General features: G+C 42.7%; 1 protein-coding gene across 5 annotated transcripts in view; it reads left to right on the top strand.

Annotated features, from left to right (window-relative positions):
* The window catches only part of HAL (histidine ammonia-lyase), a 59,171-nt gene that overhangs the window by 21,150 nt on the left and 18,855 nt on the right, over positions 1-19,166 (top strand). For all 5 annotated transcript variants that reach the window (XM_088454594.1, XM_088454595.1, XM_088454591.1 and 2 more), the window contains 4 exons: positions 10,533-10,680; positions 10,753-10,848; positions 16,758-16,816; positions 18,007-18,087. In XM_088454594.1, the coding sequence (XP_088310720.1) occupies positions 10,533-10,680; positions 10,753-10,848; positions 16,758-16,816; positions 18,007-18,087 (384 nt within the window). The remainder of the gene's footprint in view (positions 1-10,532; positions 10,681-10,752; positions 10,849-16,757; positions 16,817-18,006; positions 18,088-19,166) is intronic.

Below are 19,166 nucleotides of genomic sequence, written 5' to 3'. Positions count from 1 at the left end.
GTGGGGACCTGCTGGATGTGGGCAGCTGGATCTCTCTCTCTTTTTCTCTTTTTCTCTTTTTCTCTTTCTCTCTTTCTCTTTCCTCTTTCTCTTTCCTCTTTCTCCTCTCTTTCTCCCCCTTACTGGCGGCTACCGCAATTGGAGCTCTCAGCTCTGATCGGCCAGCTAAAAACAGGGTGGGGAGCAGAGACAATCAGTGGGGGCAGTGGGTAACAACAAAAATGGCCACTGGACGAGGGCTGTTGCACATGCCCAGCCGCAGCAGCTCCTCCTCCCATGGGGTTGTGTGGAGTCAAGCAGGCAGAGCACCCTCACTGACTCCTCTCCCTGCAGTCTGCCAGTGCCAGCCACTCCCACAAAGCGCAGTTCTGGGTGGACCTGCTGGCCCAGACATGGTGCACAGCCAGCCAGATGATGGGTGCTGTTTTGGGAAAGGGGTGCTGTGCTGGGATAGGGGTGCTGGATGAGGGATGCTGTGTGATGGGTGCTGTACTGGGATAGGGGTGCTGGATAAGGAGTTTTGGGTGGGGGGTTATGGGTGTTGTGCTGGATGAGGGATGCTGGATGAGGGGTGCTGAGCAGGGAGAGGGATGCTGTGTGAGTGGTGCTGTGCACAGCCAGCCCAGGTGATGGGTGCTGTGCTGGGAGGGGCTGCTGTGCTGGATGAGAGCTGATGGGTGCTGTGCAGCGAGGGGAGAGGAGTGCTGGATGAGGACTGCTGTGTGAGGGGTGATGGGTGCTGTGCTGGGAGAGGGGTGCTGGGTGAGGGGGTGATGGGCACTTTGCAGAGAGGGGTGCTGTGGGGGGAGAATAGTAGTGTTAATCTACAGTAAATTAATTTATATTCAAATTGGTTGGCTTTGAAAGGAAATACTAAGGAATTCATTGGAGAGCAAATTTTCATATTAAAATGCAACATTAAACTTGGTGGTGAGATTATCTGCTAAGGGGCACCAGACAAAATCTTGCTTAGGGCACCAAATTGGTTAGGGCCGGTTCTGGAACACTTAGTGTCCTAGAAATAAAAGATAACAATAAGCGAACAATGGTTACCGTTGTAATTCAGCAAGGAGGCACCAGAAGTAAAACAAGGATGTAACCGCAATCAGAACAGTATAATGTCCATTTTGGTGCTTCATATTCATGCACCCTCGCATGGTCGGACTGCCCATCTGGCCCTTCTAGCAAATACCAGAAGGGCCGATGGCCAGATGGGCCTGTCCGGTGTCAAACCACGGCCAAGCTGCTCCGCCGGGGAGGCCGAAAGACGGGGACGTGCCGCAAGACCAGCCCCTGTGACTCGTGGCACGACCCCGTGAGGCGAGCCCACATTCCTTTTGATGCGAGGCCACACCCCTTTTGCTGGCACGCAGGTGGACTGCCAGGGCTGCTTAGCAGTCCCAGTCTGTCCCTGTACCCCTCATATAGTTGCAGGCAAGAAAATACCATAGTGAATTATTTCTGCAAAATCCATTCAGGAGCATTGTTCTCTCCGTGAGACAGTTTAGTAATTTAATCTGCCTCAGATCTATATGGCAATCAATTGGAACTCCAAAGTATTTCATTGTGCTACCATCACAGAGGTATCGGAGCAGTGGCAAAATTGCATGTCAGGACCATGGAGTTTCTAATTCACGTGTGTTTTTCCTCCCATAACTCATTCCTGAGTTTCTTTAGCATGTGAATCTGTGGAGATCACTACAACACCTCCATTTTGGCATCATTGTCTGTGATTTGCAGTGGCTAGTAGAATGCTTCTGGAACAACCTTGCCACTGTCATGCCCATCAGAATCTCTGCATCTAGGTTCAGTTTTCGATTCAAATGATGGTATGGAGATTGAACGGTTTTTAGGGTCATCAATAAAGTGACTGATTTATTTTTCCATGCTTACAGAAGTATATCTTCCATTGTTTATTACAAAATCTGAAAAGCATTCAGTTTGTGGAGTAAATCTAAACTTGATGAGGATTAATTTGCCAGAGTCATTTTGGCATGGACAAGTGACTGGCTCTTTCTTTTCTAAAAGTTCAAGTATCTGCAGTCAGTGTACTTCTACTCTTCTAGATACCAAATTGGTATCAAAATATCTTATTTTCTGATTCTTTAAACACTTGCCTGGCATGGTCGCATCATTTGCCACCACACCAGGCAGTGTATTAACTGACATAGGTACAAACTATGGGACCTGTCAGAAACGCACATTGGGCAGCTGCCTGAAGATAATCTAACGGCAGCTGCCACTAGCAGAGGGACCCCATCGGTTCCTCTGCATCCCTACACGCTCCCCCAGTATCTGCCATGCTGCCAATCACTGCTGATCAGTCAGTTTGGCTGAACCCCCCCCACCTTGTAGCTGCAGGGGAAATGTAAATCAACACCCCTCAGCTTCCCAGTGTGTCCCTGGCAACTGCTGGGTAAACCAAAGTAGCAATGGTCGTGATGTTCCAAACATCATTAGTTTTTTACTATATCGGTAATCGATATATCGGACTATGTTACTGTTAAGTATTTAAAAAAAAAATATATATATATATGATTTTCTTTTTTTAATAAAGTCGTGTTGGATAAGTATTAAATAGATGTTCTTGACCTAATTCAATCATTCAAAAAAAACCTGACAATTTTGAAGTGTTTTTTGGGTAAAAAAAATTGGCAGTTAAGTGTTTAAAGCTGTGAAAAGGACATGTCCTCGTACTAAGGGCCTGATTCAGAGCCGCTCGCTCACGCTGTGCATTCGCAAGTGGCCCAATGTTCTGCGCATGCGCACGCTTTGTTCTGTGCGTGCGCGAACTACACTCTGCGTTCGCAACCCTCTCGCTCGCCCAGCAAAGGCAGCCCAGGGTAATGAGTGACAGGAGAGACCGTTTGTGGGTAACAGGGGCAGGACACTAATAATGGGGGGTTGGAGATGCAAACGCAGGCGTGCCTGGGTGTTTCAACGCCGTTTTAGAGGCATGCATAATTAACAGGCAGCGTCATAGTACACACCACTTGCCATTTTATTACACTTATTTCCTCGCACTGCTTGCGATAGGGTAAAGCTACCCTACCGCAAGCATCGCTAGATGCGTATGCAAATTTTTCAAAGTGACACCACGGGAAGCGATCGCTCGCCATGGCATAAGCACGCCCACCATGTCTTAGCGAGCGGCCACTTTGTGTATGCGTACGCCCAATCGCACAGGCAGAGCCGCCCTCCAGCAACACGTCATCTCCAGGAAGTGTATTAAAACATTGCTACATCGAGCACCATCGGATGCGAACGCAGTGCTTGAGGTACCAGCCAATCAGCTCCCAACTGTCATCTCACAGGCTGTGTTTGAAAAATGACAGTTGGGAGCTGATTGGCTGGCACCTTTTCACTTTCTTATCACTTTTCACTCTGTCTCCTAACACTGCTTAGTAAATAGACCCCTTAAAACTGTATGACAATAGGAGTAAAGAGCACTGAGTAAAGGAAACCCCTACTTTTTCTTTGATTGGAATTAAGAAATAGATATTAGATGATAATACAACAATTTCCCAATTACTGCTATAGGTCACCTATTTGAATATTATGTTGTCATTCCACAGACGATTAGAGAGTGACCATTATCAGTGCAGGAGTTTTTCCTTTGCTTTCCTAAGGGAAGCCAATACTGCCTCATTTTTTCAATCCATGCATTCAGGATTGAATAAATCTCAATCCCGAGTTGAGCAATGAAAATATTATTAAAATAAAACTTTCATGCCCCCCATGTTTTATTCCTGTGGTGTGTATATGTGGGAGGGGGGCTGAATGTTGTTTTTTCCTGTTGGCCTGTGCTTCTGGCACACAGAAAAAAATAAAACTTTTAGGGCCCCTGCCCCCAGCCCCCCACAGAAATAAAATCATTTCTATGCCCCCCCAGCCAGGCCAGTCCCCACACAGTATTCCCAGGAATAAAATAACATAAATCAGACATCAATGCCCAGTCCAAGAAAAATAGAACTACCCACTACTTGAATAAAATAACTAATTTCATGCCCCCTCCCCAGGTAACCCAGCAGCACCACAGTAAGAAAAAAAAAATTCATGGACTCCAGAGTCCACTCCAGGCAGCACTAGTCGCACAGCACACTCAGACTCCAAGTTCAGGCAGGCCGCTGGCAGCAGGACCATCTTACTGACTTAGACTTGTAGCAGCCTGCTGAGCCACGGCAGGGCACCGACTCACACCAGTGACACCACTACACGGCAGGCAGCGCAACTTCCTGTGGTAGTGTACCCGTCTCCAGTGTCACTCGCTGCCTCAGTGAGCAGTAAGTGCACTGCTCAGTGACAAGCAGCAGGAAGCTCACCGCCAGTCTTCTCCTCCTGTTGAGGGGGCAGGCTGGCATTGGACTGTGCAGTGTGATCTCTGACATCACTCCCACTCAGCCTTACAGCCTGTTGAATGCACTGCATGCCCGCTGAGCAGCTCACTCTGACTCGGCTAAATTCTTCATGCAGCTGCTGCACAATTCAGTACCGCTGCCTGGAATTCAAATGCATAAATCCAGGAATTGGAAGTCCAATCCTGGGATTCAGATCCTGGCATTTGTGGCCTCAAATCCCGGGATCACGGTGATCATTGGATTAGCCTCACTACTACCATCTCTGTCCACAACCAACAACTAAAAAGGAAGAACGATTACATACTCTAGATCAGGGGTGGGGAACCTCAGGCCCAGGGGCCGTATAAGGCTCTCAGAATCATTTGGTCTGGCCCTCTGAGCTTTTTCTGCTAGCCTCATCTGAATCAATGCAGCTGTGCCGCCTGGAGCGTCACACCGCTGCCCTTTGGGCATTGCTGTAATCACTGGTGATTGTGGCCCCACCCACTGTGATGTCACACTGGGGCGTGTCCTGAACAGGGTTCGCGAATAATGTTATATATATATCAAAATGGCCCTCAACAGAAAAAAGGTTCCCCACCCCTGCTCTAGATCTTGTTAGTTCCCGTCTGTTTACCTTTCCAGGAGATATGAATTCATGAAGAAAGAACAACTATTTATCCTTACACAAGGTTCCCTTTAAGGATATGCTCCATATAAACCTACTCTGGCAAAATGGATTAGATGTGTCCTTACAGACTTATAAGGGGAATGGATATGAAGTGCCTGAAATATTAAAAACACATTCTACAAGAGCAGTGGCAAATTAATGGGCACGCAATGTTCAGGCTACAGCGATCTCTGTAACACAGCTGGACGGTTCTCACTTCATTTCTTTACCAGACATAATCCTTTGGATGTCACATCCTCTAATTATACACAGTTTAGAAGAAAGTTATCCAATAAAAATTCAGTTATGCACTATCAGTGTTATTGTTATTAAATCAATTCTATTGATTATACTGTGGTACATCCCATTATAAGGACTGCCAAAGCGTATATGAAAATGAAATAAGAGCTTTATACTTCGTTCATTTGTACCCAATATTCCGACCCTTGTTCTATGTTTCTGTGTTTCGTAGGACAGTTTGTGAAGTTTCTCAAAGACACCAGAAGGAAGGAGAAGCTACCTTCTATACCCTCCAAGTGTATTTCTTTACTTGTCTCTACAGAGATGAATAAGGAGGGTAATCCATTATAAGGGCTACAAAATCAAATTAATGGTAAGCATAATTTTCTTATACTGTAGGCTTGTCCCTCATGTACATTCCCACCCTGCAGGGAAAACTTTATTATTTTTTTTTTTAGTTCCCACAAGACAGGGTTTTTTTGTTAGGCTCCACCAGCAGCCTGGTGGATATAATTCATACTGACTTAGTCAAGCAATGCTACCGTGGTGGCATATATCAACTTTCAGGTGGGAACAAAAAGTTCCATTGCAATGAAGGAAGACCGGATCTTGTTCTGAGCAGAACAGCCCATAGAGTGGCACTGACATCTTCCAACAAATTGTGGATAGATGGACCACATGTTGATATGATGGTATCACATTGGACTCCAAAGTGGAATGCTTCTGCTCAGTGATGGGGGATTTGAAGCAGTGACTGTGAAATTTAATCTAATGCACCTTTTTCCTAAAAAAAAAAATTTAAAATGGGGAAAAGGACCGGGTGCTGTTAGTAGCATCACAATGGCCAAGGCAGTTGTGGTATAATAATTGCAACTAGCATCAACGGTGTGGCAGTTGAAGCCATTGTCCTTAAGAAAAAGAAGAAAAAGCCATGCTCAGAACAAGAAACCTGTTTCGGTGAAGAATTATGATAAGATCTAAAATACATATCTATTTTTTTTTTATAGGATGGTTTGGATAATATATTAAACTTGAGTTCCATAAAGGTTCAGATTTCTGCTCTCTGTTTTCTTCAAGAAGAGGACAGCACTTGTGAGGTAGCTCATTCCAAAAGTGCAGACATTTTTTTTCAGGGTTTGGCACATTTGCAACCGACTTTCAGTCCCCCACTAGTCTCTTGGTACTTGAATTAAGTGTTGAGGGCATAACAACAGTCTCCTTTTGAACCGCTTGACTGGAAAAAAAAATTATCATGTCAATGGCCTGGAGGAGGTCTAAACTGGGAGTTCTATCCTATATCTAAACTTTCATTTTAATAGGACAGTACATGATATAAAATCATCTTTTGAACATAAGGTGGTTTGTTTCCAAATTCCATAAAAATGAAGACATTGTAATTCTGACATTAGAGCATAATCAGTTTACAAAGGAAGAAGTATCTCTTGACTCCTTCAATGTCCTTAGGGCTTTGGATATTGTGTTGCAAGGGCGCTAGAATTGGATGAGCTTCTGGTCCGCTGTGATAGCTACAATTGGATTGGGATAGTTTACATTGGATTGGGAAATCCTGTTCCATAAAATGTACAGCCTCATTCTACCAGATTGGTGAGCAACTCATGGGAGTGTGCAGCATGGAGCTCAGCCCAGTATTGTCAGGCAGCCATGTGAACATCGGTACATACCTTTACAACAATTTTCAAGTGTTTGCAAAAATAAAAGGATGCTAGTTTTGGGAGTAAGGCGCTGCCCTATCCAACTCTGATCTTACCCAGTCAAAGGGACAGTTTTGGGACCTCCTCAGTGTAACCCAGAGGATTACGGAGAAAAAAGGGTTTTCATTACTTACTTTAAATCCATTTCTGTGAAACCATTTGGGAGACGCTGCACACCTACACATTCAAGCTCTAAGTTGTTAAGTTTTCTTAAATTAAGGATTTTTAAGGATAAAGTTGTTTGTTTTTCTTTTAGTTTCTTTCAGTTCTATCAAAATACATTTTGAAATTAATTTAAAATAAGTTCTAATAGAGGCTCTATACTCCAGGTTCCTGTGTTCCCCAATAAGAGAGGTCTCTAGCGTAAATGTAAAAATTGTGTTTGACAAAACTGCAACCACAAATAAAAGCAGCATTTCATTACAAAGTATATGTAAAGTCAATATATTTTTATTACATACACCTAAAATGCTCATCATTGATTGATTGAATTTCAAATGTAAAATTGAATGTGCATTGATTATGAAAAGGTTGAGAAGCATGGTGATAAACTACAAATTAGCTATTTCAAGTGATCGTATATAGACTATACAATAAAATGTGATCAGGTCTCTTAGAAATTGTATTTTACTGCTTTGACACTTTAGCTAATAAGATTTTTTTTTTTTTTTCTAAAGAAAATCTGCAACTTTTTAATACTCTTTTTCTCAGAATATTTGGTCAGTGTGTTCCCAGCATTTCCACTTCTTAGCTCTAATTGTCAGTATGGTTGTAAGTACTCTGTGATTAATTGTAAACGGGGAATACCATGATTTAGAATAGTTGCTAATCCAAAAGTTATTATGCATTTTACCACCTAATAGTTCAGGAGTAGCCTAAAGCCATTGGCTAAAGTAAATAAAAAGTGCTTAATTGACAGTATGCTGTTGCCATTTCGCTATTCAGAATGTCAACACATGCAAAATGTCGAAATTGACAGAATGTCAACATAGGAATATCTATATTGTCACAATGGGCCTGATTCATTACGGATCGCAACTGCACTAGTAATTACGCACGCAGTCTCACTGCGATAGTATGCTAATCCACTACATAAGTACACCCACCTTACCTTACACACATCTGTAATAATTAGCAAGCCTGCGAAACAATCGGTAACATCGAGTACCATCGCGGCCTCGCGCACACTTGCACAAGCTCTGACCTTCCTCAGAAATTGCTAACCTCAGCGCATGCTGTGAGTACTGCATATGGTATCACAGTGGATAATTTATGCATGGCCATGCAACGGCATTCAAAGGCCATGGGTTTCCGACGACCACCCCACCCCCGTAACCTCCCACAAATGGCACTTCCTGTCAATCACTCTGCGATGGGTCTGCGCAGTCACTGCAGTCCTATTGCAGTGGCTGGTTCGTGCACTGCGATGCATGCGCAGTATGCAACAATCATCCGATTTGTGTGCGGAGTCGCAGTTGCGATCGATAATGAATCGGGCACAATGTCAACAATTCAATTAGAAACAAAGAAAATCTAGGCGCAATAGAATGTCAAGTTGTCCACTATGTATACAGATGAATCTAAAGCAGCCACCCACAAAATAGCTCTAACCAACTATTAATGTAAACAGTACAGAATAAGTTAACTCCACTTCAATCACTTAAGGGTGCACTTAGTAAAATCATAAATCATACATTTATTAAAAAGAAACAACGAAGCATAACTTTAGACATAAAACGGATACAAAAATTATTGCAATCCACATATAATGAAGCATAAATGTTTCAAAAAACTACCCAGTCACTGGTAATAAAAATGATACTTCCACTGGTTTGATTGTGTCCACTTTTAAATTGAAACAGGTTAAGAGCTGCAGTTAATTAGTGTCCTTAGCCGCATTAGGCCATGCATTAGACTTGATGAAATGTCTCTATCTTTTTGTGAAGATTTATAGCAATTTTACATATGGCCTATAGCGGCAATAAGCTTTAAACGTGTTCTTATGAACAACTGTAGCAATGGTACGCAAAGCCTGTAGCAGCAACAGGGTTAGAATTTGAAACAATGGCCCTCATTCAGAGCCACTCGCTATTTGCGGTCGTTCGTTCTAAAACAAGGGCTGGCTATTCAAATGAACCGTTCGCTGTTTGCGGTCTGTTCACGCCTCTAGGTCTGAACGAGCGAACAAAACTTGCGTTCGTTTTTTGGAAAAATACGCCCCCTGGCCGCTCGCATCCTACGTCATGTCCGCTATTTATTAGATTAATCGAGTACATCGACCAGGGTATGAACTGCTCGCTATTCTTGGGGTTGGTTTTTGCTACCACAATTTTGCGAGCAGTTCTGGCTATAAGATAACCCAGTGACGTGGTCAATGACGCTGCTGTTTTAAATATGCACACCCATAAAACGCCCGTTTTGACCTTTAAGCACGCCTGCGATCGGATCTCCACTCCCCGTTTTCAAGCACCTTCCCCTGTTACCACCCACATACGCCTCCTCATGTCACTCAAAATAGCAGGCATTCGCTATTTTGCGAGCACATGAATTTCGGCCGCACTGAGTGGTTCGCGCATGCGTATAACGATCCGTACGCATGCGCAGTTGGGCAAACATCGCTCGGAGCGAACGAGCAGCCACTTGCGTCCGGCTCTGAATCAGGGCCTATGTCTCCAAGTGATCCAAAAGCAGCCATGGCAAAAAAGCTTGTTTGTGAGTAGCTTATAACATCAGGATCAAGGTGTGGCAAGATAGGCTAATACAGCACGCATGTCTTTATATGGAGATCATAGTCCCGATATAATTATCCAGCTCACAATTCTCACACGAAATCTGGGGGGTAAGACTGGTCCGGTAACAGCCGTCCGCTGTGTAGCGTCTCCTAACCAGGCGAAAATCGGCAATCCGGCTCCTGGTCCTGCTGCAGATATGAATCACAAAGGATAGTGCCACATAACTTGTAGTGAGGTCCGCTGTGCTGTGATATTCAAAGCAGGAACACAATCCCTCCCAGATGGAAACAGTGTTGTAGTCAAACAGTAGATGGGTAATAATAAAAAGTCACTGACTAGTTTCTCCATCATGTGACGGTTTTTTCAAAGGGTTAGTATACCAGAGTCTCAAACAGAAGTGTCGTAAATACCCCTTCTTGCTCCAAGATCCAATCGAAATCTTCATTTTATTTGAATGTGAATTAATGTTATGCTTTGTTGTTTTTTTCTTTTTAATAAATGTATAATTTATGATTTTACTAAGCGCACCCTTAAGTGATTGAAATTGAGTTCACTTATTCTGAACAATTCAATTAGAGTTACTGATGTATTGCAAACAATATATTATTATTCTATCAGTGTCAACATGCTGGAATCGACATTACAACATGTCAACATTTTCATGTTGACCTAATGAATGTCACATAATGTATCACACCCTGACTCTTTTAGTGTGCGGTGAAGGCCAGATGTCACACACTTCTGTATTTAACCAAGTTTGTAGACTAATAATTCTTTGCACTCATAATTATCACGCATCATGTTTGGTAAAGCATACCTGTTGTTCCCTGTTTACCTGCAGGGTCTAGCTCTCATCAATGGGACCCAGATGATCACATCTCTGGGATGCGAAGCTGTGGAGAGAGCTGCTGCGATTGCCAAACAAGCTGACATTATTGCTGCCCTCACACTGGAAGTCCTAAAGGGCACTACAAAAGCCTTTGATTCTGGTTGGTCATTATCTGGTCTGCTAGTCGTCGTGGGTACAGTAAAGACCAATATTAATGATATTTTGTTTTCAGATATCCACAAACTACGTCCTCATCCCGGACAGATAGAAGTGGCCTTTCGTTTTAGATCACTCCTGGATTCTGATCATCACCCTTCAGAGATAGCAGGTAACAGAAATTGCCTCTTTAATATGTAATACTAGCTGGGATACCCAGCGTTGCCTGAGTTGAAGATTGGACCCTGAAGTACACCTGCAAGCTTTATTTGTTTACATTGTCTTCACCTATAACCCCATTTCATTGATTCTGACAAGGACCCCACTGTTGACTAACATACTTGCAATCAGTGGCGTAACTACCGTGGGTGTAAGGGGTGCAGCTGTTATAGTGTCCGAGCTGCCTCTGTAGCCCACTGCTCCCCCTGCACCCAGTCACGCACACAAGGTGGGCCGGTACAGTCAAGGCCGCCAAGCGGGGCCTGGGTGTCAACGTGTTGATTTGGTACTGGCCCGCCAGCTGACTACAGCTGGCGCACTGGCAGGCAGACATGGAGAGACAGTGCCACCGGTCACGGGGCAATCAGAGCTCGCGGACCAGCAGCTAATCAGCAGTAGCAGCTCCTGACTGGCTGACGGTCCAGGAGCTCCAATTGGCTCGCGACAACAATCAGATTCATATTGCACCACCATTGTCTGTCCATGTCTGCCGCTGCCTGCTTGTGCACCAGCTATAATTAGCTTGCCGCCCGACACCAAATCAACACCTGCTTGCTGCTGATGACACACAGGGGGAGGCGAGTGACTGCTGGAGGGACACGGGGAGGTGAGTTGCTTGGGGGGGATCATAATGTGTAAGGGGCATTACTGTGTGGCATAATGTGTAAGAGGTACTACTATTGAGTGGAATAATATGTTATATGGGGCACTACTATGTGGCATAATGTGTAAAGGGCATTACTGTGTGGTATAGTGTGTAAGGGGCATTACTGTGTAGCATAATTTATAAGGGGCACTACTGCATGGTTTCATGTGTATAAGGGGTACTACTGTGTGGCATAACCTAAATGGGCTCTGCATGGCATAACATGAATGGGCTCTGAGTGCGGGCAAATGGATGTGTTTTTTTTTTTACCTCTTAAGATCTTGCTATGTGGAACGCAAAAAGTTCTAGTTATGCTGTTGCGTGCAAAAACAGAGGACTGACTAATCTATATGGTCATTTTAAAAAGGACTAACTCTGAATATAAGTTTTTTTTTGGCAGACTGCCAATTTCCACTAGAGCCAGCCCCGGATCCGGTGTAATGTAAGAGTGTCTCTATTTTTAGGGATTGTGTCTGTGGCCCTGACTAAGTTAAAACCTAAGCAAAAACCTAATTCTGGTCAAACTACATCACCATGCCAAATTTGGTGGAGCTAGATCCAAAACTCTGGCTGTGTATAAAGGACAAACAGACAGACAACCGTTATTTTTATTTATATAGATTTAACATTATGGGCTAGGCATTTCGATCTTGAGTGATGCTCATACCATATGAAACTCTCCACACATATCTTATGGTGGAAATGCTGAATTCAATAGTTTTTACATTCACCATAAACCAACATATCCTCTAAATCTTCTCTAAAACTTAAATAATATATGAGAAATTAAATGAAAATAATTAGTGTGCCCTGTCCCATGTTCTGGGCAATTCTTATCATCTAATTTGTACCTTGTTTTGATACAATAAATAGTTCAATTAAATTCTCTATTTATATTATACATATAGTTTTGCATCTTTTATTATTATTATTATTATTATTATTATTATTATTATTATTATTATTTTCTCAGTATATGAACCCACAATTGACCAAATAGTCCTTACACATACAGACAAACAAATGTTTCCTTCCATTTTTTACGTGATTTATGTCATGGCACCACTTATGTCTATATGGGAAGAATGTCTTAGTAATTATGTTTTGACAGCGTCAAGTGTTCACATTGATAATGATAGGTCCGCTAGGCCATAGTATTCCCTTTTGTGTCTTTCAGAGAACAATTGTACTTCCTCAGTTACAGGTAACTAGTCTTTATAAGGGTGTTCTAATATAAGTTTTAGGGTCTACACACATATTTCATAGACTTGATGAAAATGGAATGTTAGTGAAAAATGTGCAACATGTATCCTTGTAATTGATTAATAAATAAACATAATCCCTGATGTAATACAATCATGTTCAGATATCTATATGTATACCAATAGCCAATTAATAAATAACTTTAAACATGTGTTTACTAATAATTTGTAGAAAAAGGGGGGCTAGACTGCACACCTTAAATTTAAACATAATAAGAGGTGCTACCATGCTGAGACTTGTAGTACTATGCAGAAATAAAGAGAAAATGCAGGTGCACTCTCCAAGCACTAAGAATACTGATAATAAAAAAATTGAATACACTCTAGCAATTAACACTGTTTTTAAATAAGGTTCTTAGTACATGTTTGACTAAAAATATATGCCCACCTACCACGTAAAGGTGAACCTCATCAAGTGGGTCCCTAATCATCCCTAATACTGACACATTATGTGAATTTATCCAGGACTTACCTATAATAGTGCCCATTCCAATATGTAGACTGCAATGTAAGGACCTTTACTGATTAAAATCACCTAAGGGCAGGTGGGAGGGATGCTAGCCCAGGAAGAAGGTGTCTCGCCTTTAAGTTTACATTATATATACACATACAGAGGAAAAGGGGGGCTGGACTACACAGCCTAATTTGTAGTTCCAAGCAGAAAAAAAGAATAAACACTAACAATTAAGATGTTTTTTTAAATAAGGTTCTTAGTACATGTTTGTAAAAAAAAAAAAAATGTATGCCCACCTACTGGTTAATTGATAATCCAAACATGCGCTAGTTTGATGAAAAGAACAGAGTAAAAACCCAACAATACTAATTTGGTTAAAAGAACAAAGTCAAAACCGAACCACTCATTTCCAATATATATTGTGAGGAAACCACCCTTAGCTAGGATGTGGTTACCCTTCGTGGGATTCAATTCACTTGGGCAAACCAGAATATATAAACAATAAGGGGTATATTTACTGAAGTGAGAGTTTTTAGAAGTAGAGATGTTGCCCATAGCAACCAATCACATTCTACATAACATTTAACTATCACCTTCGAGAAAATAATAGCCAGAATCTGGTTGCTATGGTCAACATCTCCACTTCTAAAATCTCTCACTTTAGTAAATTTATCCCCAAATCCTTATTCCAACAGCACAACACCATGGTACAGGGCAAATAGCATGTACCCTCCAGCAGCCTCTTGCAGTCAGCATCCCAAGATAACAATCTCTGTATCATCCCGCAGTGTTACCACTACTGTTAGCGAGACAGTCCTGAGTCCCACAGCCTGGGATAACTGGCTCATACAGATTCTGACCTGGTAGGGTTTCCTCTGGCGGCACTGTGATGCCTGGCCCAGATGTTTTTAATGCTGATGTCCTGTACACCCAGATCCTCCAAGGCAGAATGTTATCCATTGCAAAACTGCTCTCCTTATATAGTGTATGGCAGATCCCATCTGGTGCAAAAAAGTCTTACTCAGTGAGTAAGGTCAAGATGTCCCAATCTCCCCTCTCAGAAGGGAACTATCAGCAGAGGCTTAATCATTTAACTGTTACATCCCGTCTCTGTTTCCTTGATTATATAATGGAATGTCTTGACTGAATTAGCTATTTGGCTGGATCCACTTTTTATATTTCCAATACATATAATATAGCCGGCAATAGCAAGGGCAAAATATACCTATATGACTTGAAATAGCAATACACTTAATACGCTGATGTCCCAGTGTATATACTCGGACTTGGCCAAGGATTAAAAAGTGCATTATGCTGTGCGAAACGTGAGATGAATTAAAAGGTGATGTCTCAGTGTATATACTCGGACTTGGCCAAGGATTAAAAAGTCCATTATGCTGTGCGAAACGTGAGATTAATTAAAAGGTCCTCAGTCCAGTGGGACCCCATTTTGTGACATATATAGGAGTGTGTGTATATTTATTTAGTGGCAATATCAGGGTAAGGGTGCTGTCTCCTCAGGTAAACGGTTGCACTTTTCAAGTCACCAAGTAGTAGTACATCAGTCCAGGGCCTTGGTACAATTAACCGCAGCTAGTTTTAATAGCATCACAAAAACATAGCTCCCAACCACCTGCTTTTCGGACACTGTCCCACCACTACTACTGCTACTCCCACTACACTGCTAGCCACTGAATAGAAGTTGCAGTGGCTGAAAAGTTTAAGGGGTCTATTTACTAAGCTCCTAACTGTCATTTTCCAAACACAGCCTGTGAGATGAAAGTTAGGAGCTGAATGGCTGGCACCTTATCAACGTTCACTTTATCTCCTAACACAGCTTAGTAAATAGACCCCTAAATGTGCTAAATGGAGTTGTGTGAGGGAACTGACATCAGATTGGACAGCTGCTACTTTTAAGCTGCCCAAACACATAGCTATATTTTACCCGATCTGGCCGATGCCGACACATTGGAATGACAGATCGTGTAAAATATGGCTAAATCGTGAGTCCCCACTCATGATCACGATGCGTTGCGCGTCCCCGCAGGTCGCACATCGCATCGTCAGATCTACAGTGCAGTAGGGCAGTTCTGACAATCTAGGACGCGATGCACTGTGAAAGTCTGGATGCAGGAGATATTGTATGAAGATTGGACACCAAATCCTGTGCAGATCGTGTGCAGAGCTGCCGGGGAGAGTTTCAAGGAAAATCGTACACAAATCGTACACATCGACTGATCGTGAGCACATCGCTATGTCTGTGGGCACCATTACTTACACAACTCCATTCAACACATTTCATTGTTTCTCAAATCTATAAAGTGTGGAGTTCACTAGATACTTCGTAGACTAACCATTGTATCTGTTCATGGCAATACATGTTCATCAATCTAGACTTTTTGTTGCTACTTAGCTCTGGGCAGTTGATAGTCACATAATAAAAGGTAGTCTGGAGGGAATAATAAAGGTATTGTCTATACCTACAAATATACAAACACTCATCTTAAAAGGCCCAGCAAGCTCCAACAGGTGCGTGGACATAGGGCCTGATTCTGATAAGCACATAAACCTGATGGCTTATGTACCTATCCAGTGTTTGCACAGGACCCATTCTGTGCATGTGCAGAAAGGATCCTATGTGATCGATCCGAGTCCCCCCTTAGCCACAGCATGATTGATATGCTTTGCCGCTTGAGGGGCGGCGACCGGGAGCATTGTAGGCGCTGGAAGCAGACTTCAAGGACCTGGCATCAGAATTAGGCCCATACTTACCTGGGGGAGGGGTGGGTGTAGTGGAAAACATGGGACGGTAGGCACCCTGACCACCTCATTGTAACTATAAATCTGTAGACCACTGATTGCTTTCAGTGAGTTTGTCACTGGTCTATTTTTTTTCCATATGTGAATTTTTGTTTTTCTATTGGTTTGTATACAAATGTACTTTTATTTGATATTTTATTGCTGCTCCTTTTGTAAAATTTGCAAAGTCTATTGTATTTGTAGATCACATCAGGTGATGATGCTGAATACTTCATATATTTAAGCCACTTTTGAACAAATATAATATTGCTATATTACACATTTTGATGACTGTGTAATTGTTCCATAGAATAAACATAATATTATTAATAATCTGTCTGACCGGACACTATAATTCTATTGAAAAGTACCTGATCATAGGTACCTGCTAATAGCCTCTGCTTTTGAGAACACTTTTCTCTCATGTATGTATGCAAAAGTCGCTTTGTCCGTACAATTATGAGGACTAATATAATATTGATATGTCTTAAATGGGAATTCAACATGTAATGCCAATGCTGGAGCTCCGAGTGCATTACAGTATTTATTGGGTGATATATTCCACTGCCGAACAGTAAAGGTAGATGGCCAGTGTTGTGGATAACAACAGTTGCTATGGTAGTAGACCAATATTAGAAGTGTAACAAATTTTTGACTTTGAATACATTGCTTACCTTTCTTTTTATTATATATACTTTTAGAAAGTCACAGATTTTGTGATCGAGTTCAAGATGCTTACACCCTTCGTTGCTGTCCACAGGTACAAATGCAAAACCTCATGACTAACCATGTGTGACTACTGCATTACTGATATTTACTGCACACAAATGTGATCCCTGCCTGTACAGTGAGGCTATTATATGTATTTAGGTCACTGTTGGTATGTCTGTAGTGTTCACATATTCCTGCTGGAAACTGTCATATTGCCAATACTGCTTGTTACTTGTGACTAATATTTTTCTGACATTTTTTGGATTGCATAGTTCCCCTCTGAAATACTAGTCCCAAATAATCTGGTCACTGTAGAGAGAGAGTTTGAAATATGTGTATCCACTCCAGTGGCGGTTCTAGGGGTGGGCTAAAAAGGCAGTCGGGGCAAGTCTACAAGGGGACATTACTACTGGGGGCATGTCTATAAGGGGGTATTATTACTGGGGACATGTTTATAAGGGCGCATTCCTACTGGGGGCACTACTATAGGGGGCACTAATGGGGGCATTCCAACTTTGGGCACTACTATAGGGGGTATTCCTACTGTGGGCACTACTATAGGGGGCATTATTACTGGGGCACTACTAATGTGGGCACTACTACTGTGGGCATTGTATTAGGGGCACTACTACTCAGTACTGTGGGCCTTGTGTATAAGGGGCACTAATTTGGGCATTGTGTAAAAGGGACACCACTGTGTGTCATAACATGAATAAGGGACTAATGTGTGTCGTAATTTGAATTGGGGATACTGTATTATAAAGGGAATTACTGCATGTGGCATAATGTGTTATACAGGGCATTACTGCATGTGGCATAATGTGTTATACAGGGCATTACTGCATGTGGCATAATGTGTTATACAGGGCATTACTGTGTGTGGCATAATGTGTTATACAGGGCATTACTGCATGTGGCATAATGTATTTATAAAGGGCATTACAGTGTAAGGCGCATTGCTGCACATGGCAATTATTCGCTACGAGGGTAGAGCTTCGGGGAACCTTAATAAGTGCTCGGCACGCCCCACAGTGTGATGAATTGGGGGTGTTCCGCAATCGCATGTGCTTTCAGCGCGTGTAGAGGAATGTCATCTACAAAAAGTTTTGTATTATTTTTTTTTTGGGGGGGGGTGCAACTGTGAACTTTCGCCCTGAGCCCCACAATGTCTAGAACCAGCCCTGTGTGTATCGTTAATATGTTTGCATCAAATATTGACTGAAGAATGTCTCTTTCCAGGTACATGGTGTGACAAACGATACCATTGATTTTGTGAAGAACATCATTGAGACTGAAATTAATAGTGCAACAGACAACCCTGTATCTTTTTATTGTCTGAATCTTGCATTTGTTCTTCCACGACCCAATGTTTGCTTCCTCTCTGGAATAATGGTCAACTTGGCCACATACAAATAATTGGTCAAATTAAATTCTAGATTGATACAAATGTGAATGGCTAATTAGATGGGTTAGGTATGCGATCCCGGCGTTGAGAATGTTGGCGGTCAGAATCCTGGCAGTGTAATCCCGACGATGGAAATCCTGATGCATGCAGGGAAGTATTCTAACCTTTACCCTACCCCCTAACCCACCTTTCCCGCAGACTAACCCTAACCCTGTTCTCCTACAGACTAACCCTAACTGTCCCCCCACCCCAGCAGCCTGAACCTAACCCTTCCCTCTCACAGCCTATCACTACCCCTCCCCCTACTGCATAACCCTTAATCTCACCATCTGGGTTGCAGCAGTCGAGACTCTGGAGATGGATTTTGACTGCTGTGGAGATTCTGCTGCCAGGATTGTGACTGCTGGCATTGTGTGTGCCGGGATGCCGACTGCATCCCAATTAGACATGTTGAATAAAGTGGCTAAAGAGAAGCACAAAGTTTCCTGTTGCCCAATGCTACACACAAGCTATACTTCCCATCCTGCTCCAGACTATATGAATTTATTGATTTAAATCAATAGGAAAGTGAAGGTTTATGGATGTTCTATGGACTGCACACAAAGCCAAAAAATAGGTATGGCAATGGGCCACAATATAGACAAGATCCAGGGAGCTGGCCCAGGGGCTACCTACCAATTGGCACTTACCACCCAACTTGTGATACTGTGGTGCAGTGTGTGCTCTTCAAAAAGAGCTGTAAGTACCCACGCCTGGCGCTGCGACAAGGCCGACCAGAAGTAACTGTAGGCAGTCAGTGGGGCCGATTCAATTCTGTTAGGGCGTCTAAAGGATTTCTTCTCACACCCTCCTGATGGTGCAAGGAAAAATCCATGTAAATTGCCGGCCGCGAGGCTCTTTGTTGGTATAGCGCGACTCTAACAGCCTAGCGGATGGCACTTTAGACGGACAATGTCAGTTCTCGCTATTAAACACCCTGCTTTAGTTGCGAGAA

Source organism: Taudactylus pleione, unplaced genomic scaffold (assembly GCF_031769625.1).
Source record: "Taudactylus pleione unplaced genomic scaffold, aTauple2 ptg000040l, whole genome shotgun sequence".
In the NCBI taxonomy this organism is placed as follows: Eukaryota; Metazoa; Chordata; class Amphibia; order Anura; family Myobatrachidae; genus Taudactylus; species Taudactylus pleione.
Note: the sequence above shows the minus strand (reverse complement) of the source record. Positions and strands in the feature narration are given on the sequence as shown.